Source organism: Hylobates moloch, unplaced genomic scaffold (genome assembly GCF_009828535.3).
Source record: "Hylobates moloch isolate HMO894 unplaced genomic scaffold, HMol_V3 SCAFFOLD_15, whole genome shotgun sequence".
In the NCBI taxonomy this organism is placed as follows: domain Eukaryota; kingdom Metazoa; phylum Chordata; class Mammalia; order Primates; family Hylobatidae; genus Hylobates; species Hylobates moloch.
The window spans coordinates 51,561,528-51,579,515 of record NW_026652290.1 but is presented as its reverse complement, the minus strand read 5'-3'; the positions used below and the strand labels follow the sequence as shown (position 1 = coordinate 51,579,515).

The window sequence follows — 17,988 nt, the reverse complement described above, 5'->3', positions numbered from 1 at the left end:
CTGATTTTAGGGTGCTCCTTCTCCAGCTCAACCCCTTGAGCGCAGAGAGAGGGGAGATCCAGTCAGCACTCCACATCCATTTATGAGGAGCTGCTTCTACGTACCAAGTTCCTTGCTGCTCCCAATGGAGAAAGCCAGAGGAGAGGAATGAGTGCGCGCGCGCGCACACACACACACACACACACACACACACACACACACACACACTCCTTAACCACAATAAAAACAAAAACCAGACAAGAAAATGGAGGATAACATCCTGTATAACACCTAGGCTTGAAAATGACAAGATGGTTTAATGAGTTATTTGGGTATGTGTAAAGTTGATAAATTTTAACATCCAAACAGGAGTTCAGGAAGGGGAGGGGTGAGTGTGTCCCGGCTATCTAACAAAGGCAGAGGTAGGAGTGAGCCGAGGGGGCGCAGACACAGGAGCAGGGACAGCCGAGACAGCAGAGAGACTGGTCTGACTGCAGAGGTCTGGGAGACCAGAAGGGAGTGTGGAGAGGGTGAGGTTAGAAGACAGGAGCACCGAGCTGCACTGGCCAAATGGAGCCTTAGGGGGCCATGTGAGGCTGAGGCAGGGAAGCAGGGATCCTGCCCTCCAGGTCCTTACAGTCAGGCGGGGACCAAAAGAACGAGGATGCCAGCCCAATTCCCTATTAGGCAAAACGCAGCACCATCTGCACAATCCCAGGAGCAAGAGCAGATATTTTATAACTTCCTTTTTTCTTTTTAAGTCTAAATTAAAAATAAATGTTCCCTTCAGCTCTCAGATGTATATCTCTGGTGCAACCTGCCCACATTCCCTCCCGCTGCCCTTTCCAGAACATGGCAGGGGAAAGGAAGAAAGAGATGGATAGAGAGAGGGAGCCAGTCCACCCAGCTTCAATGCCAGTGGATTGCACCTCTTCCAAGAGGGAAACGATTCAGGCGTGGCCACGCAGACGGGTGGAGAGCGCCCAGAATGTGGCTGGTACCAAGGAAAGTGGAAGGAGAGGGAAACAGGAGCCAACAGCTATGATTTCTAGCCCAGCCTCCACCCTATCGTGCTGCAGGACCTTGGCCAAATCACACATCCTATCTCTGCTCCCATTTATAGTTCATAACATGGCTGAAGTCCCCTCTGCCGCTCCAGCCCCCTGGCAGCTGTGCTCTCTGCACATCCGTCTGTACCTTTGCTGCTCCCCTTCCTTTTGGGTGTCCTACCATGGACCTAGTGATTAATGCTCAGGCTCTGGTGGTCAAATGCTGGTGCCAGCATTTACCAGCTATGTGACCACAGGCAAGTCACTGGAGCTCTTTGTGCCTCTGTTTCCTCACCTGTTAAGTGGAGGACAATCCCAGTACCTCTCAGGATGGTTATGAGAGGAAGTAAGGTGTGGAGGAAATTCACCTCAGCATGCAGCCTGCAGCAAGCGCTGCCTGGATGCCGGTTGCCAGTGCCATTCCTCTCCTCCCATGTAGTTCTTCCCTGGCCTTTGCTGGTTTCTTTCTCTGAGCTCCATAGTCAGCATTACACCACTGAACATCGTCTCATCTCCATCTCAGGAATACAAGTCTTATCCCTCAGAGAACAGAGCTCTGGAAAGCAAAATTGGGGCTTTTCCCTCTTCTTCTGATGCTCCCCATGGCATTCAGCACAAAGCTGGGCCCACACCCCAGGGTGGAAGAACACTGCTAATCATTAGATAATTATTGGCCAGGAAAAGATCTCTGCTGGACTGGGACAATGCACTCCTGACTCCTTTTATTAAGTACTAATTGCAGGGGGTGGGGGTGGGAGATTGAGTCTTTGGTCCAGATTATTTCCCACTCCCTGCATCCATACCCTTGCCACGGCCTCATCACAGGAGGAATTTATTTCCTCACTTTTTGGCTCTGCTTGGTCATCTAACTTGCTCTGACTGACAGCACGTGGGAGGACGTGGCAGTGTGTCAGTTCTGAGCCCTGGCTCAGAGGCCTCATGCCTTCCTGCTTGCCCTGCTGAGCATCTGAGGTTGCCACGAGAAGACATACCTGACAAATCCCTGGCCCAAGGAGGAGGAGAGACAGGAGGGCACAATCCATCCCAGGTCAGGTCACCCTCAGTTGACCATAGTGAGATGCAGAACTGCCTCAGTCAAGCTTTGTCTAGACCAGGCAAACCCTAGCCAACCACAGATCCCTAAGAATGAATGCTTAGGCACAGTGGCTCACGCCTGCAATCCCAGCACTTTGGGAGGCCAAGGCAGGCGGATCACCTGAGGTCAGGAGTTCGAGGCCAGCCTGGCCAACATGGCGAAACCCCATCTCTAGTAAAAATGCAAAAACTAGCTGAGGGTGGTGGCGGGTGACTGTAATCCCAGCTACTTGGGAGGCTGAGGTTTAAGAACTGCTTAAACCCAGGCGGAGGAGGTTGCAGTGAGCCAAGATCACACCACTGCACTCCAGCCTGCACGACAGAGCTCAAAGAGCGAGATTATCTCAAAAAAAAAAAAAAATGCTCATGTATGCCACTGAAGTGTTGTGGATGTTTTCTACACAACACTATGGTAGCAATAGCTAGCTAATACACAGCTTACTACATATGCGGAGTGACTATGCTGTTCTTTCTAGTCCAAAATTCTGTACCATTATGAATATGCCTTGAATTAAGTATTCACCAGGGATGTTGGCTCCTAAGCAGCCCTGCTTATCAAACCCACCCAATCCAGGGGCCATCAGCCCAACTCTAGGGCTGCCCTGACAGGCCCAGGAAGAGGGGCAGTTTGTGCTTGAGCCTAGTCTCAAGACAGAGTAAGGAATGGGGCCAATGGCATCCATATGGTAACTTGCTACAAGAAAAATCACATCTTCACTTTGGGCCTCCTTCAGAGTATTCTAACTGCTGCAGAGAGATGAGGTCTCAATCTGGGAGAGAGGCACCCCCAAATATCTCAATCTGCTTGGCCAGAAGTGGGACATGAACAGCTGAAGATAAAGGCAGGAGGGGTAAGGCCACTGCCACAGTTCTGTGTACCATGAAATCAGGACTCAGAACTGAGCAAGCCCCCACCCCCTTGGCCACCTCCCATACAAAACTGACTCAAACTACAGAAGAAAGGTTTTTTTAAAAGCGTGGGAAATCTGAAGAGGAAACGGGGTATGCGTCAAAACAATTGGGCGGTAAAACTGAAGCCAGGGGAAGACTACGGCGAACTGTCTTGTTCGCCAAGATAATGGAAATAATCGTCCCTCTCACCCTTCACCCCATTTCTGCTTGGCTAATCCCTCCCTCCTCATCCTTCAGGTTTCAGTTTAGGCATCACTTCCTCCAGGATGTCTCCTCTGACCCTCACAGTGAGGTTAGGTCTGTCACGTGCTCCCCGGCACCCTGCGTGCCTTCTCTGTACCATTTATCTCAGCAGCAAAAAGCTGTGGAAAGTTTGTCTTCCTCGAGAGCTTCTATAAGCTTCAGAGAAATGAGGCCCCTCGACGCTGCCTCCCCACATACCCGGGAGCCTCTCAGGTAGAGCAAGTGTCTACATCTCATCCCTTTCCACCACACTGACTGGCTCAACTCCAAAATGTTCCTCTTTGTCATTGATAGATCCACCATGGGCCGCAGTACCCCAATACCCAACAACTGTCCTGTTTTTTCCTTCTACTTTGTCTCTATCTTCTGATTTATGTGGCTAATGATCTGAAAGTTACACTTCAGTGTATAAGGGGTGTTGCTACTTAAAGGATGCCAGCCAGTTAAAGAAAATCTCTGTCAAATGAATGTTTACCCCAGACCGGTCAATTCTAGCTTCACTGGAGCGATGCCTCCTGTGTGGTGAGCTAGGTCAACATGGCTGGGGTCTGGTAATGCTGGAGGAAAGCCAGAGAGAACACTGGGATTGGGATTTAAATGTGCAAAAAAGCAGAGGAGGGATGAGGAGGCTTGGGAGATGTCAGGAGGGCCCTGGGACACACCCCTGGAGATGAAGTGACTGACACTAGCATCTTCTGATACTTAGAGTCTCTAAGCCCATGTGATCACATGTGTGTTAAAATGAAGGAGTGCAAAGTACAGAGTCCAAGCTCTTAATGTCTCAAGACAGAAATTGGGTTTAGACTTAACCTAAGGCCACCAGACCCAATAACTAGGTGTTCGTGGTCCACCCTCCTTAGCACCCTGGGCTGGAAATGAGGCATTTGGTCCCTGAGTTTTGAGAGTTTGACATGACACGGCGGGGAGGGAAGGAGAGGGGAGGGGAGGGGAGGGAAGCAGCGCTGTGGGGAGCTCAGGGCTGAGAGAGGCACAAATGCTCTCTGGGAGAGCCCCAGGCCCCTGAGGGAAACCTAGGCCCTGGCATCCGAGGCGTTCCACAGCAGCCAAGGGAAGAGGGCGCAGGAGCAGAGGAGAAATGGAGAGGGCGGGCAGGACGAGGGCCGGACCACCAGGGCCAAGCCGGGCCCTGCCTCTCCCAGGCCATGTGCATGGAAGCGGCAATGCTGTGCTTAGGGGAAACCTGGGAAGGGAGAGGCCGTGTATAAGAAGCGACCACGCTGGCGGTTTTTTCTGGAAAGATACCTGAAGAAAGGGAGCGACGAACTGCAGAGCCTCAGGGGACAGCCTCGGGGGACAGCCTCGGGGGACAGCCTCGGGGACAGCCTCGGGGGACAGCCTCGGGGGACAGCCTCAGGGCACCGGCATAGCCACGGTGCTTATGTATAAATTGGGATCTCTTTGCCACACACCGAAGGGGGAAAAAGTTCCCATCTTCAAATGTTAAGCTTAAAATAAGACACTACATGGTTGCCAGTGGATCTGTGAAATCTGCTGACTAAACTGGCACCAGCCTCTGGGAGAAAACCAGCTCGTTTCTCCTGAGCTCTGGGGGGCGAGCAGGGTAGGGCGAGGTGACTCCCGGGCAAAGTGGGAACAGCATCGGGGTCAAGCCGGGCATGTGCACCTGGGCAGAAGGCAGCTTGACTGTGGTTTCCAGAAACTTCTCAGTTGAGGCACCTGCCAGCCTTACTCGCCCCTTCCCTTCATCACTCAGGGACCCAGTTCCTAGCACATTCGCTGGCACCCTCGTTTCTATTTTGGTAAGCATTTTTAGTGGCTTCTGCATGCGTATATTTTCTTACCCACTCCATCAGACCAGGGGCTTTCCTAAGGTGTGGACTGGAACCTTCACTCCCCTTCAGACCAGGCATTTGCTTAACTGTTCAGCACTACCAGGCGACAGCAGGGCCTTGGAGGAGCTGATGGAGCTGACGGGGCTGCAGGAAGCGCTGAAGCAGCCAGCACGCTCTTTCCACACAAGACGAGGCAGTGGCCCACGAGTGGGGAGGAGTGGGGACGGACCATGTTGCTTGTCCATGTGAAAGTGCCAAGGTAGGAGGCCCAGGTTCTTCAAATCCAGTGGTTCCTCTGGAGACTCAGCCTCTGGCTTGACTGTTCTGAACCTCAGGATACAGATATTTGGGGCTAGGAAGTGGGGATAGGTGAGCATTGTCATTTCAGTTCTGGCTGTCTCGTAGAGCTGCTGGGAGGTATCCCAGGCCATGCTCCCCATTTCGCCTCCATCAAGTATTCACACAGGATCTTGGGGGGCAGGGCATCCTCTTCTCACACCACATGCATTTATTCACAGAGGGATGCTTGCTCCAGGCTGGGAAAGGATCGGCCCTGTTAGGACATTCACAGCATCTGCTTCAGCAATGAACCCCTGAATGGCATGGGAGTGGATCAGCATCCAAGTCCCCCACCTACCTACAGGGCCATAGTGACCCTGCAATGATGGGCTTGTCTAGGGTAGGGTAAGGAGAGAGTGGAAATGTATGGGGTGAGCCTCAGTAACCCCTTGTGAATGGAAGACAGTGCTGGCATCTGCTGGGGTGGCCAGTTCTTCCCACTTGATGGCAGCTGATAATTGTGTAAGGGTCCATTTGGCTTCTCAGGGAAAAATGAGCCCCACATTCAACTTTTGCCATTTCAAATACCCAGTTACCCGGTTTAACAAAGTGATGATACCACCAAATTGTATATCTTTTAAAGTGTTGATGGGATATTTATAAAAGTTTTTATGGAATTCTTGTTTGCCTACCTATCACCATTCTTCCCTTCTTTCTTACTAATAGAATCTTTATATAATTGGGGATCAACTATATACCCAGCTAAATTCTAAATGAAATGTACGCAGAACATGGAATGTTGCATGGAAATTCCCAAAAGGCTCCTTAAAGAGAGGCTGTATCTTAAAGACAAATGTATCTCGGTTGGGAGATATAGCCTACTATTCTTTTCTTTCTCCTCTCTGGAATGTGAATGTGATGGCTGGAACTCCAGCAGCCATCTCAGGCTATGGGGTGACTTTTTACAATAGAAGCCAATACTGAAAATGGTGGTGTAGAAAAATGGAAGTCTGGGCTCCTGATGATACTGTGGGGGTCCTGCCTATCTCCAAACTTCTTTGACATAAGAGAGAAATAAACTATTTTGTTTAAGCCACTGTTATTTTGGACTTTGTTACATGCAGATGACCCTGATCCTAACTGACATATTCAGATACCATGCTACAAAGAAAACCACAATAAATCCCAAATGGCAAAATTGTAGAGGTCACTCCTCTGAAAATAAGATAAGCTAGAACATAACAAAAGAACACATTTTTAAAAAACCACTTAGAATTTAAAATGTGTTCTTCTAATTGACTAAAGAGGATTTGAAATTATAATTCCAAGCTTATTTAGAAAATAACAACATAAGATCACTATATATGAAAACATATCAGATATAGCCATGTTTTAGATATATTCAGAGGCAAATTCACAGCACTAAACACTTTCATTAGAAGGAAAATAAATAAACTAAGCATTCAAGGCAAAAAGTAAGAAAACCAACCACAAACAAAGAAAGGAGGGAAAAAAGGATATTATAAAAACAAAAGCATAAAAGAATAATTAGAATACAGAATTGATAAATACATCCAAGAGCTGATTCCACGACATAGCATTCACAAATCTTGTTATTTTATCTTAATTTAATTTATGTATTTATTTTGAGACAGGGTCTCTTCCACCATCCCAGCTGAAGTGCAGTGGTACAATCAAAACTCACTGAAGCCTCAAACTCCTCAGCTCAAGTAATCCTCCCACCTCAGCCTCCTGAGTAACTGGGACCACAGGCGCACACCATGCCTGGCTAATTTTTAAACTTTTTTTGTAGAGATGGGATCTCCCTATGTTGCCCAGTCTGGTCTCAAACTCCTGGGCTCAAGCAATCCTCCCACCTTGGTCTCCCAAAGTACTGGGATTACACGTGTGAGCCACCATGCCTGGCCTCAGTTATTTTAATAAAGGAGATGGAGGTGTGGAGTGGAAAAAGACTCAAAATCAATCAAAAGAGAGATCATTATATTTAAAGACATCAATATTTAAAACTTTTCTATAACAAAGACACCAGAGGATAAACAGCTGGAGAAGAGACTTGCCATATATATAATCCAAAGGATTAATGTCCAAAATACATAAGGAGCTCTTACAAATCAACTAGAAAAATATGACCCATGGAAGAATGGACAAAGAGTGTGAACAGGTAATTCAGAGAAGGGGGAATACAAATCACCAATAAATAGATTTAAAAAGCACCAACATCTTTTTGGTGTTTATGGAAACAAAAATTAAAAGTATAATGAGAATCTACCCCTTCACCCATCAGATTGGCAAAAACATTAAAAAGATGAATGAATACTAGTGTTATAAAAGCATGGGGAAATATAGTCTTTTTGAAGGGAAATTCAGCCATATCTGTTAAAGATGTAAATGTGCGTAGCTTTTTATGCAGCAAATTCACTTTCTGGAAGTGCCCTTGAGAAACCCTTATCCTTGTGCAAAAATGGCTTTACAAAGATTTTTCACAGCACAATCGTTTCTAATAGCAAATAATCGGACATAACCTCAACCCATCACACTGGAGGAGAGGGTGCCATTCAGCAGAGAAAACAAATAAATAAATGAAGCCAACTGTTATGGAGGCAAACTGCTAAGTGTCATAAGCTAACCATAGATAAATAAGTATATTGTTATATTTTTAATGGAAAACTCCACAAAACAAAAAAACACTTTAAATGACTTAAATGTATGCAGATATCTAGAAAAAGCCTAGAGGCACACACCAAACTTCTTACAGGGGTTACTCTGGGCAGAGATTCGGGGTTGAGGAGCATCACAAGGACCTCTACTTTTGTTTGTATTGTTTAAATTCTGAGCTGAGAGAACATTCATGTATTACTTGTATAACTTTTAAAATATTCTTTATAAAACATTCTTGGTGGTATTTTTGAATCCCAAAGAACATATTCATGTATTACTTGTATAATTTTATAAAATATACAGAGAAGATTTTTTTTTAAATCCTAGGAGATATTTCTGAACTCCAAAGATAAAGAGAAAAAATACCAAACGATTCCAGGGGAAGGGGGAAGTTTACCTAGAAAGGAAAAGAAAATCAGGCCAACTATTGTTCATGTATGAAAGGGAAAAAAAGATCTCCAGATATGCAAAGATTCAGAGAGGCATATTGCCCCTATATTCTGAATATTGTTCAAAAGGGTATTCTAGCCAAACCACACACACACACACACACACACACACACACACACACACACACACACACAGCCTAAATAATTGTGAAGTATAATACAGGTGTTAAGAAAGGCTTTATAAATCTGATGACATTCCAGATGATTTCCAAAAACTTGGCAGGTGTGTGGAGGGAGGTAAAATGATCAAGTAGAGAGTAGAGTGAAATTACATGCTACAAGTCTCCTCTTATGTGGGTAGCGTTAGGTAAGTCATATTTATTATTTGACTCTTGATTATAAAGTATATATAATGCAATCTCTCTGTACTATAAAACGTTACAGATGAATGGTAAGTAGAGAAAATTAGGATGCTCCCCTTCCAAACTAAAGAAACTAAAGGACCTATCCTCTAGCATAAATCAGGAAAAGAAGCGGAAACGATAACAAAGCTTAATAAAAAGCTAACAGCAACAAGAAAACCCATTTGACAGCTGGGATATGCAGTCATAACCATCAGTGGCAGAATAAATACGAATGGGTTCCATTTCTCATTAAAATTAAAGGCAGTGTTTCTCAAACTGGGTTAAATGTAAGTAGCCTTTTTATGCAGCAAAAGTAGAAATCAGCTATATTTTGTCCAAAAGAGATGTGAAATAAAAAATGGCACAGAAATTAAATGACTCTGACATAAAGGTACAGGCAATGATATATAATGCAAGTCAATTAAGCAAAACAGGAATAAAAAAATCAAGAGAAGTAAAGTTCAAGACAAGAATAATCAAAGAAACAGGGATATTTCATGTGTGTGTGTGTGTGTGTGTGTGTGTGTGTTTGAGAGAGATGATATCAAGAAGACAAAACTGAACACACCAAACACCATTGCATTGAAATCTATAAGACAACCGCAAGAAATGCAAAGAAATGAAACACACACTCGCACATACACACAATTATGGTGGGAAATTTATAAACCTTTCTCAGAATATTTCAGAACAATGTAGTAGTTTCAGGGCAATGACATAAAAATAGAGATGTGAATAATACCTCTCTCAATATATTTATATATTTTTAAATATATGTATAAAATGAAATATTTCAGGGATACAGAAAAGTCTAGAGGATAACGAGCATCCATATATGTCCAATCTTATTTCGTCAATTTTTTTGTGAAGATGTTTTTAAAAGATGAAACACTATAAATACAAATGAAGCACCCCCTGTTCTCCTGCTAAATTTCATTGCTTTCTCTCCCCAGAGGTAAACAGTATCACGAAGTCGGTGCTTATTGTTCCCATGGATGTTTTTAAGGATGCATTAAAAATGTACTCATAAACTATATATAATATTGCTTTGCATATTTTTTAACATTATATAAATGACAGAGAACATTACTACTCTGCTACTATTTTTTCATTCAACATTGTTTTTGAGATTTATTCATATTCATAAATGTCGCCCTTGCTCATTGTTTTCTTTCCTGTGTTAAGTATTCCACTGCATGACTAAGCCATGACTGATTCATTTTCTTGTTGATGGAATTTCAGCAGTTTCCAATTTTTTGCTATCATAAACATTGCTGCAAATATTTTCTTTTCATATTTAAATGTCCTTTTGTGTATAAGGTGATGTAAAGATCTGACTTTCTTTCTTTTCCACATAGGTAGCCAGCTGTCCCAGCACCATATAATACTATTAGATGGTTTGTCCTTTTTCTCCACTGATTTGTAATGCCACCTTAGTCAAATCTTAAGTTTCCATATGGGCATGTCTCCAGGTTCTCTGTTCTGTTCCACTTTTTGCTGTTTTTTCTGTTCCATATTTGCTTATCACTGTACCAAAACCAAGCTGTCTTATAATATTTGGTAGGGTGAGTCCTCTCCCACCACCTTATTCTTGAAAATTGTCTTCGCTATTCTTATCCCCTAGCTTGTATTCATGTAACTTTTCATAGCAACTTGTCAAGTTCCATAACAAATCCTGCTGAGATTATGACTGAAATTACATTGAATATAGATTTTAATTTGAAGAAAACAAAATGATACAGCTCTCCACTTATTTAGATCTCCAATGTCCTTCAATAAAGTTGTATACGTTTCTCTATTAAGGTCTTGAATATTGTTTCTTGACTTTATTTTTATATCCCTTATTGTCTAAAATACTATTGTAAATGACATCTTTTACAAAAATCATATTCTAGATGTTTGTTTTAGGTTTACAGGCATACAAAATTTTTTCGTATACTTGTCTTACATCCAGAAATCTTTTAAAATAGTTCCAACGGTTTGTCTATTCTCATAAATGTTTTTCTTTCTTTCTTTCCAACTCTAATACCATTGTTTATTTTTTCATGTCTTACTGCACTTGCTAGTCTTCCAGGAAAATGTTAGACAGAAGCAACATTATCAGGCATTCTTACCCTGTCCAACACATTAAGAATTTACCTTTGTTTCATCTTTAGATGAAGAGAGGTGCTTGCTATGGTTGGTTTAAATAATTTTTTATAGACACTATCAAGTTAAGAAGTTCCTTCTGGACCTAATCTGTTGTTTTTTTTTTTTTGAGACAGAGTCTCGCTCTGTCGCCCAGGCTGGAGTGCAGTGGCGCAATCTCGGCTCACTGCAAGCTCCGCCTCCCGGGTTCACGCCATTCTCCTGCCTCAGCCTCTCCGAACAGCTGGGACTACAGGCGCCCGCCACCACACCCAGGCTAATTTTTTTTTTTTTTTTTGTATTTTTAGTAGAGACGGGGTTTCACCGTGGCCTCGATCTCCTGACCTCGTGATCCACCCGCCTCGGCCTCCCAAAGTGCTGGGATTACAAGCATGAGCCACCGTGCCCAGCCCTAATCTGTTGTTTTTATCATAATAATTATTACTGAAAATTCAGTTATGTTTTATTTTATCAAATACCTTTTCTGTATCTACTGGGAAAATCATGTTTCTCCTTCAGTTTCTTAGTGTGATGAACTAATATTAATACATTCTCTAATGTTATCATATTTGGTAAAAAGCATTTCGTTATGATGTACTTTGATGCATTGCTGGATTCAGATTGCTATTATTTTATTTCATAATTTTTACATGTAATTTCGTAAGTGATATTGGCTTATACTTTTTCTTTCTTATACTTACTTTGGTATTGGTCTCAAAGTGCCTCATAAATGAACTGGGAAGATTTCCTTTTTTTCCTCTCTCTTGTTTTTTTTTTTCAATAGTGACAAGGTCTTGCTATGTTGCCCAGGCTGGTCTCAAACTCCTGGGCTCAAGCGATTCCCCTGCCTTGGCCTCTCAAAGTGCTGGGATAAGAGGCGTGAGCCACTACGCCTGGCACTTTTTTCGCTTTTGAAAGCTTTATAAAATTGAGTTCAGCTATTCCTTCGGGTACAGTCACCTGGAAGATCAGAGCTCAGTGATAATTTTTGGTTTGTTTGTTCTTTGGTGCAAATATTTTAAACTGCAAATTAAATTTCCTTTTATTTATAGGTCTATTCAGATTTTAAGGCCAGGTATGATGGCTCATGCCTGTAATCCCAACACTCTGGGAGGTTGAAGCAGGAGGGATCACTTGATCCCAGGAATTTGAGGCTGCAGTGGGCCATGATCGCATCACTGCACTCCAGCCTGGGAGACAGAGTGATATCTTGTCTCCAAAAAAGGAAAAAAAAAAAAAAAAAAAGACTCTATGTTTTGTCTTTCTAGGCAGTTTTGGTAAGCTGTATTTTCCCAGAAATGTATTCATTTCTTCTAAGTCTTTAAATGTATTGCCTTGAGTTGTTCAATGCATTCTGATCTTTTATTCTGCTACTGCATCTATAATTATTGTACTTCTTATTGCTAATGCTGTTTATTTGTATCTTCTTTCGTCTTGATCAATCTTTCTAGAAATGTCTATTTAATTAGTCCTTCCATAGAACCTAGGAATTTACCCTCAAGATATATTCCAACAATATCACAAGATTATCATTTTGGCATTATTCATGATGGCAAAGTATTACAAATAATCTAATGTGAGAAATTATCTAAATAAATCATGGCACTTCCATTTACTAGAATACTATACAGCTGTAAAAAAGTAATAATGAGGAAGATCTCTATAAATCAATATACAGTGATTTTCAAGATATATCAAGTGGAAGAGCTGGGGCAGTGGCTCACGCCTGTAATCCCAACACTTTGGGAGGCTGAGGTGAGCGGATCACTTGAGGCCAGGAGTTCAAGACGAGCCTGGCCAACATGGCGAAACCCCATCTCTACTAAAAATACAAAAATTAGCCAGGTGTGGAGGTGCATGCCTGTAATTCCAGCTATTCAGAAGGCTGAGGCAGGAGAATCGCTTGAACCTGGCATCAGAGGCTGCAGTGAGCAGAGATCATGCCACTGCACTCCAGCCTGGGAGACAGACAGAGTGAGACTCTGTCTAAAACAAACAAACAAACAAATAATAAAACCACAAAAAACAGATATATCGAGTGAAAAAAATTGTGCAAAAGAATGTACAGATGCTTCTCAACTTATGATGTGGTTACGCCTGATAAACCCATCATGAATTGAACATATCATAAGTTGAAAATGGGCATTTTGTTGACATGACGGGATGTGGAACACAGAATGCAATATTCAAAAAAACACTGGCAACAGAGTACATTGTAGTATGGGTTGTTTACCCCTGTGATCACATGGCTGACTGGGAGCTGCACTGCCCAGCATGGTGAAAGTATCATATCACATTTCTCTAGCCTAGGAAAGGATCAAAATTCAAAATTGCAAGTATTGTTTTCAGTGAATGTATACTGCTGTCACATATCATAAAGTCAAATAATTGTAAGTTGAACCATCGTTAAGTTAGACACATCTGTATATAGTATACTACATTTTACATAAGAAAAAAAGGGGAAAGCAGATATTTGTATTTGTTTATTCTTACAAAAAAAATAAGAAGGAGAAGTTGTTTACCTCAGAGGATGGGTGAGAAGGAGGTAGCAGGGATAGGAAGGGGAGTGGAACATTTATGAGTATATCTTTTTAAATAGCTTTGACTTTTAAACTATTCCTATCTCCTAAATATCAAAAAATAAATTAATTAATAAGAATGGAGAAACAACTAAAATGGAATGCCAACAGAAATCAGGTAAACCTAACTGTATATCAAGTAGATAACATAAACACATAAGAAAAAAATTAATTCAAGAAACTTTTGAACATGGTTCTCTGACTGTGTACTCTCAATAGGATACTTTCTAAGGACAAAAAGAACTTCAAAGAAATCTTGGGCTTTAGTTAATACATATTTTGAGAGTGGTATTGATGTAGCAATTCTGAAAACTCTTATTTGTATGTATAAGATTTAGGAAGTGAGTAAATATACTGTTGGAGTCTCATTCAGGGAGAAGGGAGATTCAAATATGAAATGGGAGAACAAATGAACACTGAGATGTTTGATGGGAATTACAGGTATCAGTATAAACTCATGAATTTTTACAAGTTGTATCTCCCAGCTCTGTCCCCTAAGAGTACCTAGAAGCAATGCCACTCCAGTAACAATGAGTACACCCAGCATCAAGATCTTGGTTTCTAAGTATCATTTCCCTCTAAAAGGAAACAGGGCTCCTTGGAGAAATCAATTATTCTAGGATGGGGGTGAAGAAAGTACTGTACAGACAAATCTACTGTAATCTCAGCACTTTAGGAGGCTGAGGTGGGAAGACTGCTTTCAGTCAGGAGTTCAAGACAAGCCTGGGCAACATAATGAGACTCTATCTCTACAAAAAAAATTTTGAGAAGTTAGCTGGGCATCGTGGCACATGCCTGTAGTCCTAGCTACTCGGGAGGCTGAGGCAAGAGGATCACTTGAGCCCAGGAGTTTGAGGCTCCAGTGAGCCATGATCCTGCCGCTGCACTCCAGCCTGGGTGACAGAGTGAGACAGAATAAAAGAAAAAAGAAAGAAAAAGGACGGAAGGAAGACAGAAAAGGAAGGAAAGGAAAGGAGAAAGGAAAAGAAAAGAAAAAGAGAAAGAGAAAAGATGAACCTAGAATATGCTGTTGTGTCAGAGAGTACTGAAGCTCTCCAAAGACTAGGAGGGGCATGTCAAATAGAGAAACTGCTTTAAGGTTGGGTCAAAAGTGGCCCAATTTGCATATCAAAATAAATAATGACAAGAGTATATTTTTACCCACTGAAAACACAAAGACTGTATTAACAGTATCTAAATACTGATAGTTTTAAGAATACATTAAAGGAAGAGGCAGAAGGGAAACTCGAGAGGATGCCAACTAATTAACATAGAAGGAATAATATCTATGATATCCATAGGAAAATTTGAGACTACGCAAATATTCTGTTCTCAATTAGTATTTTACCCAATAGTTTTAACATCTATTGGTCATTCTTGTCTGCTTTCAGTTTTAGACTAATGTGAAAAATGCTACTATAAACATTCACATACAGATCTTTGTGTAAACAAACATATTCATTTATCTTGGATAAATACCTAAAAGTAGTGTTATTTGGTCATAAAGTAAGAGCATCTTCAGCTTTATAAGAAACTGCAATACAGTTTACACACCACCTGCTGCAACCCAGGATCCATTCTCGGATCACACATTGCATTTATTATAGTTGTTACCTGCTTTAATTTAGCTTCCTAGGTCTATATCCAAGAGGAATGAGGGCATATATCCACTAAAAGACTTGTACAAGGATGTTCAAAACAGCACTATTTGTTGTAAACCCAAAACTAGAAAAACCCAAATGTTCACCAACAGTAGTATGAATAAAGAAATTCTGATAATTTATGACAATGGAATATCATACAGCAAAGAGAAAAGAACAAACGAATGTTACAGATAACAGTATGAACAAATCTCACAATGTGGAGTAAAGGAAGCCAGACACAAAAAAGCACATGTTGATGACTACATTTATATCAAGTTCAATAACAAGCAAAACTAAAATATAAAAGTCAGAAAAGTGATTTTCTGTGGGGGTGGTGATTGGGAAGGACACATGTGAGGTTTCTGAGATGCTAATGATGCTCTGAATCTTTATGTAAGTGAGCTGGCTGAAGTAGCTCAGTTGGGAGGGTGTTAGACTGATTGCTTACCTAAGTGATGTTTACTGGATATGCTTGCTTTCTTTTTTTTTTTTTTGAGATGGAGTCTCGCTCTGTCGCCCAGCCTGGAGTGCAGTGGTGCGATCTCGGCTCACTGAAAGCTCCGCCTCCCGAGTTCGCATCATGCTCCTGCCTCAGCCTTCTGAGTAGCTGGGACTACAGGTGCCCGCCACCACTCTCGGCTAATTTTTTGTATTTTTAGTAGAGATGGGGTTTCATTGTGTTCGCCAGGATGGTCTCGATCTTCTGACCTCATGATCTGCCCACCTTGGCCTCCCAAAGTGCTGGGATTACAGGCGTGAGCCACTGCACCCAGCCCTGGGTATGCTTGCTTTTTGAAAATTTACCAAGCTGTACATTTATGATGAATGCACCTTTCTGTCTGTTTTATTCCAATAAAAATAAAGAGTAAACATAATCCTGATTCTAAAACTGAACAAAAAGAATGCTGAAAATTCTTTCTGAATTAATTTTAAACTTTGATTTTTCAGAAGGCATGCTTCCACTCCTACTTCCCAAGTTCTTTGAGAAAACTTCCCTATGACTAGCAGGTGCTAATGACAACAGTGGGGACAGAAAACGCGCAGGGAAGAAGGCAATTTTCAACTCCACACTAGATTTAAGTCATCAGGCTTTTTATGAAAAGAGGTTTGCCAATCAGCATCAAGAGATTCGGTAAGAAATACATATCATTTTATCTGGTAATTTCCCTCCAGGAATTGACTTATCCTAAATCAACAACTCAGTCAAATATCTGTGAGCAATAACATAAAGTTAGACATTTAAAATAATTTTTTAGAAAAGGAAATCCTTTGAAGGTAACACTTACAATTGGCGTCCCAAAAGGAATGTAACCTGTGAACGAGAAGAAAAGAGTCAGGCCTTATAATCCACTCACATCTCACCTGAGATACCCAGGAGCCTCTGCGTTAGGTCTTAGGCTATCAGTGGCCCTGACGAAGGGGCTCAGGTCAGTTAGGCGGGACGCATCTCCAATCTCATAGACCCTTTCCCAGTTCAGCCCTCGCCGGGGCTGTGTCCCCAGCCTCCTCTTCTCTGCTCCCCTTTGGCCAGGCAGCTTTCACTCTCCCCTGGAACCCAGAGGCCTGTTCCTGCAGGCAGGGCTGCCTGTGACCTGGGGCACCACCACTCCACACTTGGTGATCCTCCTACAATTTCCTGCAAGGCACAACACACCCTGCCCACGCTCACTACCTGAGGCTGAACATCCTCCAAGGACCCCAGAATGTCTTCCTTCTTGTCTCAGCTTGTCTTTCTAACACAGGCCCTTACTTCCCCGGCATCATGGCCATTTCTGGAAAGAAAATTCCCTCCCAACCTGAGCCATGCACCTCTAAGTGCCAGAGCTTCTTAAATCCGTGGCATCCCCAGTGGCGCAGTAGGGAGCTGCGGTGAAGCGCAGCCAGGCCATGGGTACAGCCTCCTCACTGCTCTCAGTCCCCAGGCGAGGCTCCCTCCACAGCCCCAACTGCTGTCAGTGGACAGCCTCCTGTCCCCAACCTCTAACCGTGGCAGCCAGTGAGCAGTGGCTGGACAGCGGGATCGGGCTTATCTGACTTGCATCTAAAGTGAAGCTTTGCTCCTGAGTGCGCATAATCACACACACGTGAGCCATGGTTCTCCTACCCACTTCTCTCTGGGGAGAGAACCAGAGTTTGATCAGGGCCTCAGAGGAATGCATGACTCAAAAAGGTCAAGAATTACAAGAGAAGCTAGGGTCAAGGTGAGAGCCTGCTGTGCTGGGTGCAGAGACTGGGAAGCATCTACAACCACAACTGTAAGATGCTCAGAGCCCTTCCCAGCACTTTGGGAGGCCAAAGCAGGTGGATCACTTGAGCTCAGGAGTTCAAGACCAGCCTGGCCAACATGATGAAACCCCATCTCTACTAAAAAATACAAAAATTAGCCAGGCGTGGTAGTGTGTGCCTGCAGTCCCAGCTACTCGGGAGGCTGAGGTAGAAGAATCACTTGAATCTGGGAGGTGGAGGTTGCAATGAGCAGAGATCATGCCACTGCACTCCAGCCTGGGCAAAAGAGGGAGACTCTGTCTCAAATAAAAAGAAAAAAAAATGCTCAGAGCCTTAAAGTTCTTCACAGCAAAGCAAGGGGGTCACAGGGCACTCACTGCCCCAGTTTACACAATGACATCACATGTCCATCAACTCCCCGGTTGTTTATTTTCTTGCCCCCAGTGAGGCCAGGCTCTCTGGAGGTGGGGACCCTGACTGACCCATTTGACTGAGACCACCTTTCTCCAGCCACCTGAGGCCTTCCCAAGGCAGCAGCAGCAGTGCCCTCCCATTCCACCCTCTTAATTC

At 43.0% G+C, this 17,988-nt stretch overlaps 1 protein-coding gene across 9 annotated transcripts in view; it reads right to left on the bottom strand.

Moving 5' to 3' along the window:
- Positions 1-17,988, bottom strand: part of SFXN5 (sideroflexin 5) — a 128,737-nt gene that overhangs the window by 62,332 nt on the left and 48,417 nt on the right. For all 9 annotated transcript variants that reach the window (XR_004252451.2, XM_032178910.2, XM_032178918.2 and 6 more), the window contains one exon: positions 16,479-16,504. Coding sequence is in view for 7 of the 9 variants with exons in the window: in XM_032178910.2 (XP_032034801.1) it covers positions 16,479-16,504 (26 nt within the window). In the remaining 2 variants the exon portion in view is untranslated. The remainder of the gene's footprint in view (positions 1-16,478; positions 16,505-17,988) is intronic.